At 34.0% G+C, this 12,500-nt stretch overlaps 1 protein-coding gene across 1 annotated transcript in view; it reads left to right on the forward strand.

Moving 5' to 3' along the window:
- Positions 1–12,500, forward strand: part of LOC106883723 (dynein beta chain, ciliary) — a 362,109-nt gene that overhangs the window by 213,543 nt on the left and 136,066 nt on the right. The window contains exons 53-54 of the mRNA XM_089364269.1: positions 5,142–5,312; positions 6,931–7,050. Coding sequence (XP_089220395.1) covers positions 5,142–5,312; positions 6,931–7,050 — 291 coding nt within the window. The remainder of the gene's footprint in view (positions 1–5,141; positions 5,313–6,930; positions 7,051–12,500) is intronic.

A 12,500-nucleotide genomic window follows, 5' to 3' on the forward strand; every position in this document is an offset into this window, starting at 1 on the left:
ACCAGCACATTATCAATATCCCTGGCTTGTATTACATTGTATTACATTGATTGCATTACTTATATTACATTGATCCATGTATTGTGGTATGAGTCTATAGATAGATCTATATCACACAATTTCTGCTTGTCATTTAGCCTTACCCTCAGTTTTCAATGCTCAGCAAATACTTCCAGATGATTTACTCCAGTCAATGACAACAAATTGATGTATACATCAATTAAAGTTTCCTTCAGTTGCTTCTTTGAGAGCACATTGAAGCCCTGCTTTTATCCTCGCTAATTCTTAGATAAATTTCTCAGGCAAGGAAATGCACACTTTTGTAACACGCAACTGCCATATTTTTTCTTCAGTTGAGTATTGTTCTTATCCAGAACTTTTTAATTGTCAAATCGATATATTTGTTTATGTTTGAGTTACTACTTTTGTGGATAATATCACTTCCCACTGCTTTTAGACTAAGAGCCATATTCAAATATGGTGAAGCCAAATTAGTTAAAACAAAATTGTTCAAAAATGTTTTCTGTTTTTGTATAAACAAAGCAGAAAAAAATTCACGGAAACATGTTACCTCTCTGTAATAATTGTACATGGTATGAAACAATAATAATAATCAGCAGGTGCAGGCAGGGCTGTGTGGTAAGAAGGTTGCTTTCCAACCACACACTCCTTGGGCCAACCAAAGCCTTGTGAATGGATTTGGTAGATGAAAACTGAAAGAAGCCTGTCATATATATATATATATATATATATATATATATATATATATATATATATATATATATATATATATATATATATATAATAAGGATTATTGATAGAATCAGGTACTTGAAATAATATGCACCAGGTAGGGTTTGATAAACCTGTGGTCACCATATATGGTTGATTAAATATCCAGTAGAATATTCATGTTGTGTACACAGAGAAAACACTCCTATGAGTATTAAGCACCTAAGGACTAGTCCAAAGTACATGTTGTGCTGATCACACATTGTTTGGTAAACTCCAGGGTGTCCAATGTGTTGTGAATCCCTATGGTGTATTACAAGCAAATGAATGCTAACAGACGATGGATAAATGTCAGCTCATTACAGCTGTTTCTTACACATCTTTTAATAAAATGAGCACATTACATCACTTCAAAAAACCGTAATCATCAGATGAAACAATTTCAAAACAGTAGGATATCCCAAGAACATAGTGGGAACATGCCTGAAGCTAGCCGAAGCTGACCATGGGATGGGAGAAAAACCAGCGAAAATTGGTTGTTATGAGCATTATGGGGTGGAGTGAGGTGTAATATGATATTTACGGTACGTGATTGGGGGTGGGGGAGTAGAAGAAGTAAATTGGAGTTAGCTAGACTGGTTTATTTCAGAGATTGGAAAAGATGTGTAGGCAATTATAGTGTAATTTATTATAGTAGGCTTAGAAAAGTGAGTAGCAGATGAATTTTTTCAGGACATTACATAACCATTTTCCTATGTCTTAACCCACAGCAAAACAGCCTCAGTCCCACCACCTCTCTCTTATGTAAACCCTTAGTGCATTGATCTACTTAATCATCTGAGTTATCTTTTACTTTTTTTCCTTTTCCTATACTTTCTAAACCTTATTACTTATAAACCTTGATAACATTATTTGAATAGTATGTGATTTTGAATGGTATGCAATATTGAAGGAACTATTCTCCTATATAGTTAGACCTAGTATTACACATTTGTGATTTGACTGTATCTATCCCATAAAACAGCAGCCTACACTCCCTAGCGAGTTTCTTTCCTATTCCACTAAGTAAATAATCCTCATACCAAGTTACTGTCATTTGTGAGGCACATGATAATGAAGGTGCATATCATCCAAACTTCTTACCCACGACTATTAGTTTAAGGTACACTACCTGATTTCTATAATAGTGAGTTATACTATCTTAGTAAATAATATTAATGCCACTTATAACATTCTATTTGGTTAATAAATAGGCAACTGCAGTCTACTGGCTTACTTAGATATCCGATCTGGTATACCTTCATTATTAGGTAATTTATTAGGTAACTCTTTTATTCCTTGAACTCCATAATAGAAATGATAGCTAGTACACTATTACTGGTGCCCGATATTTCCCTACACATCATATGCAAAAGTAATAATTCCGTTCCATGTACACTCATCCTCTTATTACAAGTGCATTTCACTATCCCATCTATCATATTTGTCTCTATATCAACATCCTATCTCTATTTTGCTCCACCAGATAAAATAATCACACAAAACACTACCATCCCACAATTGTTAGAATCAATGTTTGAGTCTCCTGCTACCATCCCCACAGTCAACCATTATCCACTGTAATTCTGTAGGTATCTCTACCCTCCTATTTTTGAACATTAATCTTTAGAAAGGGCTTGCTTTATATATATATATATATATATATATATATATATATATATTATATATATATATATATATATATATATATATATATTATATATATATATATATATATATATATATATATATATATATATATATATATATATATATATATATATATATATATATATATATATAATATATATATATATATATATATATATATATATATATATATATATATATATATATAGATATATATATATATATATATATATATATATATATATATATATATATATATATATATATATATATATATATATATATATATATATATATATATATATATATATATATATATATATATATATATACATGCATACATACACAGTGAGCTTCTTTCAGTTTCCGTCTACCAAATTCACTCACAAGGCTTTGGTCAGCCCTAGGCTAGAGTAGGAAACACTTGCCTACGGTGCCACGCAGTGGGACTGAACCCAGAACCATGTGGCTGGTAAACAAGCTTCTTGCCACACAACCACTCCTGCGCCTATCTTTTCTTCAATTCATTCCCTGCTACCCACTTTTCTAAGCCTACTATAATTAATTACACTATAATTGCCTACACATCTTCTCCAGTCTCTGAAATAAACCAGTATAGCTAACTCCAATTTACTTCTTCTACTGCCCCACCCCTAGTCACTGACCATAGATATCATATTACACCCCTGCCCCATGCCTATAACAGCCAGTTTTTGTTGGTTTTTCTCCCATTTCATGGTCAGTTTTGGCAAGCTTCAGGCATGTTTCTGTGTACTTGGGATATCCTATTGTTTGAAATTATGCTTCATTTGATGATTACAGTTTTTTTTAAGAAAGAGGTGGTGGGACTGAGGTTGTTTTGCTGTGGGTTAAGACATAAGAAAGTGGTTATGTAATGTCCTTAAAAAATTCATCTGTTACTCACTTTTCTAAGCCTACTTATTCTTCTATTAAAAAATGTGTAAGAAACAGCTGTAATGAGCTGTTGTTATTTATTTGGTTATAGATATATTGATAGGAAGGACAACAAAAGAAAGAAAGCGACCTCAATATTATATAAATAGAGGAATTTATCTGTAAAAATATGTGACACTTATTCGGTAGCCATGATAAAATTCCAAGTTTCGGATGCCAAGGTGGGAGCCCACGCCAACATCTCTTCAGTTATCCGGCCATTGAAAATCACTGTCTATATACATATAAGTACCAGACTTTAAAAACAAGTCCTGGGGTTCATGCATTCGACTAAAATTTCTTCAAGCTGGTGCTTCAGCATGACCACAGTCAAATGACTGAAATGAGTAAAAAGATGAAGAAAAAGATAAAGATCCAATATTTGTAAACAACGAAGTGAAACCAAAAATAGAATAATATGTAAATATACCGTGCAGGAAAGAAAACAATGACAATAGCAACAATAATAACAATACTCTTTTCTTAGTGTTGGAGTGAAAATGGTACATTCCTTTCCACATGACAAAGTGGTATGAACCAGCTGCTATAAGGTCGTTGTAGGAGATCAGTAGTAGTAGCATTGTATGAGTTCTCAGTTGGAGTCAGTGTCAGTTCTGTGATGTATACAAGTTTGAGTTACTGTCAAGATAGACCTTACAAAGTTGTTGCCTTGTGGAGCTATCAGCGATAGCATAATAGATGAGACAAAAACAATAAGACATGGAATACTGTCACAACATAATAGGGGCAACAAGAGTATTATAATGCCGACGACAGCATACGAGTGGACAAGGATCCACATTATAACAATTAGCCACAGGGGCTTGATGAGATACAAAAAAAATAAAAATAAAATGTAACTTTCACTTGGGCTACAAAGATATTTGATTTCATTTGCTATCTCTAGAATCTATGGCACTTTTGGAAATAGGGCTTGCTGTTTTATTTGCTGTTACTGTTGATTTCTCATATTTCTCATCTGAACCCGAGACTGCTTGGTTGCAAAGTGAGCTTCTTAACCACACAGTCATGCCTGCCCCTATTTAAACACACATACATTTACACGCATGCTAGTTAATGCTTACAAATATGTATACATAAAATAAATACATGCTTACACACACACACACATCAAATTACTGATTTGAAATGTAAAATCTGTTGTGAAATTATTATTTGTGTCTATATTATAGATTTATAAAGAATGATATCATATCAGTGAAATCATTGGTTAAATAGCACTTGTAAGATGTAGACAGAAATTAAGGTGGCAAAATTATTACCGTATTGGGCAAAATGCTTACCAGCATTTCATTCATCTTTATGTTTTGAGTTCAAATGCCACTGAGGTTGACTTTGCCTTCCATCCTTTTGGGATCAATAAAATAAGTACCAGTTGAACACTGGAGTCAGTCTAATTGATTTTAACCCTTCTCCCAAAACTGCTGGCCTTGTACCAAAATTTGAAGCCAATACATACGTGCACACACACACACACACATATGCGTGCGCGTGCATACACACACACACACTTGTGTGTGTGTGTATGTATTACAAGCCCTGTGCCTATGTTAGAAATCATTATTATTTCCTATTACATCTTGAATTCAAATGTTGCTGAGGTTATCTTCCCTTCTTGGCTTCCATGGCTGATAAAATGAAGCGACAGCCAAATACTGAGACTGATTAATGCGACTACTTCTGTTAGAATTAATATCAAAGCCTAATTAATAACATACATGTAAATTGTGTTTCCTAATTAACAGGCTCTACAGAATGTTTCTGAACCAGTCAATTATGATGATTACAACAATATATTCTGTCTGGCTGCAGTTTGGTCATTTTCAGGAACTGTATGTCCACAATATCACAGTGCTGTTGACCAGTGGTGGAGAGACACATTCCCTGATCATTTACAATTTCCACAGGATGAAACAGTTTGTATATCCTTCCATTTATTCTTCAGTGACAGCCTTACAACATTGTTGATTTCATATAAAGACTCACTGGCTTAGGTTTGAAGGGTGGGGGTAGGGGTGAAATGAGATTGTGTATCATTCATGCTCTTTATTTCATTTGGCAGAATCATTAGAGCACAAAAAAAAAATGTCTGTTATTTCTTACATTTTGAACTCAAAAAAGTGGTCAGTCAAATACTGGGTTTGATTTAGTGTTCCTCTGAAGCAGTGGTTCTCAACCAGGGTTCAATATGGCCCTTGTGGGTCAATATAAGATTTTGTTGTTAAAAATTATGTATAATAAATTGGTTATACTTCTACATTACACATAATTGCATATTTTTAAAACATTGAATGGCTATCATATTTGTCTCTATAACAACATCCTATCTCTATTTTGCTCCACCAGATAAGATAATCACACAAAACACTACCATCCCACAATTGTTAGAATCAACATCTGAGTAAAATAGGAATCAAAGAAAAAATTGGTTGAGAAGCACTGCTCTAAAGCATCTGAGATGTAATTGAAATTATAACAGAAGACTAAAAATAAGATCAAACTGTAAATGTCTGCAACTGTTGTAGAAACTGATAGAAATAATCACAGAATCAACTCAGTTTGAACTAAACTGCAGTGAGAGGAATCTCTCATAGGTGAAGAAGGTGTCTATTTAGTGGTTAGAGCTATGTGTGGGGGTTGTGGTATGATTTTTAGGCAGAATGGACTGTGATGTCACATCAAGTTTGTAATCAAAACCAGATCATGGATTCTACTCTTATGATAGACTGGGACAATTCATGGCATCTGGTTTTAATGATCAATAATTCCAGATCATCTGGTATCACAGCTAACTGAACTGAAACAATGTAAAATATTTTGACCAGAAATACAATGAGTTCCAGGAATAGATTTGAATTTTTAAATCATAGTAAGGTTGTTTGATATCTACCTACCACTCAGTCATACAAACTTTCCAGAGGATTTGGTCAACAAGTTGGAAATTGTGGACAAATCTCCCTCAGATTAAACCCTACTCTCTTCGAAAAAGGAGGCACACAGTGATTGATGTGGCTGATGAAGATTTAACTGTCTTATTCAACAGACTTAATCACCACATTGAACTTCTTTAACCAACTTAACTTAATTTTGTTGAAAGATCTTTCAAATTGAGATAAAAACACCTTATTTTACATGGAAACTTATTTGTGGATTTTTTTTCAATGAAGTAACTATTTACAATTGGTTATTATAAGAAAAACTATTTATATCTTTATGATGATTAATTAGTTGTTATTATTTAATCACAATTTTTTTATTATGCATTCCAGTTATGATTTCATCTTTTCAGACAGTAAATCTATGACTACATTTATTCAATGTGGTCCACTGTTTTTAAGACTGTAGTGTATGATTTGAGAAAGATTTGATTGATGTTTCCTGTAGGTCAAGGCTGTCTTTGTTAGCTTGTAGTCACTAATTAGAATGTGAAACAATTCAAACGTTAATTAGGAGTTATGTCACATGATTTTGTAGCGTAATGCATTCTGACTCGTCATGTGACATTTAAATTATTTAAACCATTTATTTTATTAGGTATTTGATTATGGTCTTGATGTAAAAAATCACAGTTTTGTAAAATGGACAGAACTCGAAGCTGATTCCCTCATCTCTAATAAGAAAAGAACAGATTTCACTTATTCCAAGAAAACATTGGTAACTGTTACATTTTGAACTGTTTATCTCTTGAGTTTCTTCAATATATTAAACATTGCTGGCAACAACAACAGCGATATATTAGTATTGCTAAAAGTCAAATATGACCTTTCTCTTTGCTAACAACGGTCTGAATCTCTAAGACTTAATTCAATCTTCTTAAACAAAATAATTGTAATAATAATAAACAATAAAAAAATTATTGCAAATATTTATAATAAAAAACAAGAATAAGCATTAAACTAAGATAATAGAAACAACAGCAACTACATTTGCAACAAATTGTAGCTAAAATATGATAATGGTAAATAGCATAAAATATGTACTATCATGAATTTAATATCCAACAATATATGGTGAGTGGCTTCCTGACTTTAAAGTAAATGAAAATATTTGGCATTCCCTAGAATGGTCACAACCTGATACCTGAGACCAATAAAAGAATAGTTTGTGTATATAATAAAATAGTCTATTAAAAATATGTATTTATATATATATTAGCCTAAAATATGAATAATCTAAACTGTAGGAAATTAACAAGTAGTTACACATTCATACAGAAAATGAAAAATAAAATTTGAGTTTTAATTTTGACAGTTTTTAAATGTACTTTTATCTTTAAGGTGCAACTGGATACATCTTGTGTCACCCCAGTGCTCTGTGGCACACCAATATTCTGTGGTGCACCAGTGTTCCATGGTGCACAGCTTGGGAATCATTACCATTAGCCATTATATCATTGAGGGTTATTAGGACCTTCATCTTCCTGTAGTGTGTCTGTGTCATATCAAATTGGTGGCACAATTCACCACTTATCAATCTATGATACATTTTAAGATACAAATTCAAAGCAGCAAACTGAAGAAATATTTATTTTAGTCATTTACAGTATTTGATCATTTGACCACAGCCTTTCTGGAGCATTCTCTTCAAAGGTGTGATCACTTATTCTGACCATAATTCTTGTAAGCTAGTATTTACCAGCCATAGATTTTTTAAAACCTTTTATAGAACAAATCTTAAAATAGTTAAATACCATTCACTTGTAACATCTTCTTATTCCAGCATTGAATATATTTACATTTTAAGGTTATCTCTATTGATTTTCTTTAGACATTATAGTCAGCACTGATTTGTTATGATGCTTCATATCTGAATGTGTCTAATGTAAACGATAATGTGATCAAAGATGAAAAAATGGGCATATTTCAGGAGTTCTTGCTCCTTCTTCAGAACAACATCCAACCCATTAACAATCCATGAACTTATTGCTTAAATAGCCACTAAATATGGTGGTGTAACATTATTGGGTATACCAATTTTACATATTAAACACATTCATGGCAGCTTGCAAGTACATATCAATTACTTGTAGGGACACTGGATTTTGCATAACCATACAGGAGTTCATATCTGAAGTTAATGGAAGATATTGTGGAGAATTAATAAATATTATTTATTTCTTTATTGCCCACTGAGGGCTAAACATAGAGGGGCCAAACAAGGACAGACAAAGGGATAAAGTCAATTACATCAACCCCAGTGTGTAACTGGTACTTACTTAATCAACCCCGAAAGGGTGAAAGGCAAAGTCGACCTCAGCAGAATTTGAACTCAGAATGTAGTGACAGGCGAAATACCTCTGAACATTTCGTCCAGAGTGCTAACAATTCTGCCAGCTCACCATTTTTGCAATACTATTGCCAGGAATGTTACATATATAAATACAAGAACCTAGTGTCTGGTAACATAACAGTGTTAATGATAATAATAATTTTGTGATAGTCTTGTTGTTTATCTGATACCTATTTACAGTTAGGTAGACTGTGCCAATAAAACTTACATACTGGTATTGGAATATTGAATTGCGACTCCTAGTAACAGCATTATGTAAAACATGTGGACAGCAGTGCTACTGTATATTGGTTACAGTCTTTGGATGAGGCACTCTTTTTAAGTATTTAACTGATCACAGTACCCCCAATACTTATTGAAGTCTGATGCATGTATTATTGATCTATATTTATCAAATTTCTGTGTTATGGGACATAATTAGACATAGCTTAAATAACATCAGTTTTTAGACTATAAACAAAAACATAAACACATGCACTCACACACATGCATGCGCTCATATGTGTACATTGGATAGGCTTCTGCACAGTTTTCTTAATCAAGTTGCACTTGCAAGATATTGACCAACTTGATGCTACCTTGTTAAAGAAACTTTCCCAAATGCCACACAGTTGGCTCAAACTTGGAACAACATGCTTACAGAGTAACTTCTTAACCACAAAGTCATGCTTGTGTTTATACGATACTAAGTAGCATACACTTTGCTGAAGAGTTCTAATAAAAGTGAAACATATTCATTGTTTTCATCAGTTGACTTTGATACCAAATCCATTCTTGGACTGCTTTACTATATTTTTTAAAATTACAATTAATTGATATTATTGAAGTTATTTCCTAAGCTGTTTTGAGATTTTAGATATTTTTGAGGATGTTTTTGTCTCTTCATTGCTTGGGTAATCTCAATTAACCCCATGGCATTGGTTGACATAAATTTACATGTGCTGTGTGCTTGCTTTGAATCAGATGACGAAAATATATGTAGCCCTATCTGCTGTGGTTTTGTACCTGTTTGTGTACTGGTTGATATACATATCCGCTACCACTCACAGAATTGATAATTGAGGCCACTGTGAAAATTTCAAGGAATCTGATAAGTTTGCTAAACTCTTCATGTAAATACTTCCAACTCTGTTCGAGACTTCATCACCATGATAGTATAAAAGCAGCAGTTTTGGCAGTTACACCACCATTTCCACTATAACTTCCTATCAAATTCTACATGTTCAACAAATTATTCTGGTCCTTCATGGAATTTACAGTTGCATCCAACTACACTAGTTTTGTTGAATTTAAGGTCCTCGCATTGGTCTTCACATCCAGCTACATCGGCTTCATGTTCATCGTCATATCCAGCTATGCCAATTTCAACACCAGGTTCACTGTGTCCATGTATGCCCACTTTGTTAAATTTAAGGACCATGTCGCATTTGTCATCATGTCCATCTACACCAAGCACCACCTCTTCAACATCACATGATGAGTCCTCAATAGATTATTCAGACTCTGAAAGGGATTATTTTCTCAGTAAATCAGGTGATTCTGATTTCAGTAGCAATAACGAGTATCCGTTACATCAAAGGTGCAGTAGGGCAGCAGTCCATGGCCAACAGAATGTGGTGTGGCAAATGATGGCCAATTTTTTGGTACCTTTGATATAAAAGCAGGCCTTCAAAATCACAGTTCACCATTGGAGGTTTTCCATGAATTCATGAAGAAGAAATGTTTGAATACAAACATGACAAAACAAATGAGTATGCTGCCAATCATCCTCAGAATGCAAGGGCCAGATATGATTCTGGATGGTTTTCAACTGCAAGTGACAAAGTTTTCCTTGCATTGTTCATCTTTATGGGTATTGTGCAGAAACTGACTCTTGCTTCATATTAGAGCTGGGATCCTGAAGCTGCAGGGTCTTTCCTTGCAGAGATGATGCCACGTGATTGGTTTTTAGCACTGCTGAAAAACCTTAATCTCAACACCAGCGACAAGAACGAGAGCAGGCTTCACAGAATTTTTTCTATTATTGACAAAATAGCATAAAATTTCAGAACTGTTTATATACCCACGCAAGACATTTCCACTGATGAAAGTCTGTGGAAATTCAAGGGGTGGCTGAAATTTAAACAGTACAATGCCAGCAGGCATGCTCACTCCAGGATAAAAGTTTATAAGGTGTGTCAGTTGTATGGTGCAGCCTATGGCTATATCTGGAACTATAAGATGCACATTGGAGAAGAAAACCGAACATTCCAGCATCCATGAATGCTGTCTTGTTGCTCAATGATGCATTGTTGGACAAAGGATAGAACATTTTTATGGACAACTGGTTTTCCAATCCTGATCAGCTTCAGGTGAGGAAAAGAAACACCTGTGAGACTGTGTGTCTCTTCAGATATATCATGCTACCTGAACATCACACTGGGAGACTTCACAAAGGTGAAACAGTGTGCTGCTCCACTGATAGTGGAATTATGACATTGGTGTGGAGAGACAAGGAAAATGTTTGTTTGCTGCTCACCATGCATTCTGCTGGCATGTCTGACACTAGTATACAAGATGGGTCTGGAAATCCAGTATTGAAACCAACAGTTGTGTTGGCATATAATCAGGCAATGGGCAATGTCAATTGTTCCAATCAACTGGTGTCAACGCACAAATCAGTGCACAAATTCATGAAATAGTATAAGAAAATTTTCTTATACATGATACACATGACATCAGTAAATTCTTTTTTGATATGGCAGATGGATGGTGGTGTGGGAGGTGTGCTAACTTTTTATGAGTTGCTTGTGAAAGAAATACTAAAACTTTTGGATTTTCCACCATACCGATCTTGAGGGCGTCCACACACCAGTCCTTTACCATGATGAATCATCATAGGACTTGGACATTTCCCCAATTCAATTCCACCAACTGAAAAAGAACATGCCAAAATTATGTGCTATATGTGCAGCACACAGTCACTGCAAGGAGACAAGATATATATGCACTGACTGTCATATTCCATTATGTATTACACCCTGTTATTAGATTTACCATAACAAAGTTAATTTTTGATGTTTGATGTTTTGTTAAGTCAATATACGCTATTTGTTTGACTTACACTGTCAAGTGATCTTATTTCCACAGTAATACTGCAGGAGCGTTCTGCCCAGTGATAACAGTTTACATAAATAAACAGTTTATGGTTTAAAGTGGTTGATGTAGAAACATGCCAAACCGTTGTTGTGCACTAATTGCTGATCTCGGCTGAGATGGTTACTGTCAGTGCAGCCTAGTTGTTATGGGGGTCAATGGAAGTTTTTCTGCTTCCTTTATCACATATATAAGATCCCATATAAGCCATGGTATTATATAGTATATTTAAACATAGTATTTAAATATGTGCTGTATAATACATATAAACAATACATTTGATAACAGTAAGAGTGATATTACAAACCAATGAAGGGGCTCTGTCTTTGGTCATTTAACTTATTAGAAATAGTAGCCAAATTTACCTTTAATCTTACCCAACAGTCTTGAAAAAAGATATCAGAGTCTGTAAGCCATACTAAAATTTACGGACACTGAGGTTTTTGATATTTTTGCAGGTGTACTCAAAAGAGATGCTCTGGCACCCTACTTTTTCCTTATGATATTAGATTATATTGCGAGAATTGTCAGAGTTGAACAATCTCTTAAGAATCACACTCACTAGATATCCAGATAATATAGACATAGACTATGCCAGAAAAAAGGCACAAAAAAACTAGAACAATCAAAGCTGGAGTGTTTTTGAAATGCAACTAAACTGTAACCTCAATAATGTCAGA

Source organism: Octopus bimaculoides, chromosome 16 (assembly GCF_046866305.1).
Source record: "Octopus bimaculoides isolate indiv1 chromosome 16, ASM4686630v1, whole genome shotgun sequence".
In the NCBI taxonomy this organism is placed as follows: Eukaryota; Metazoa; Mollusca; class Cephalopoda; order Octopoda; family Octopodidae; genus Octopus; species Octopus bimaculoides.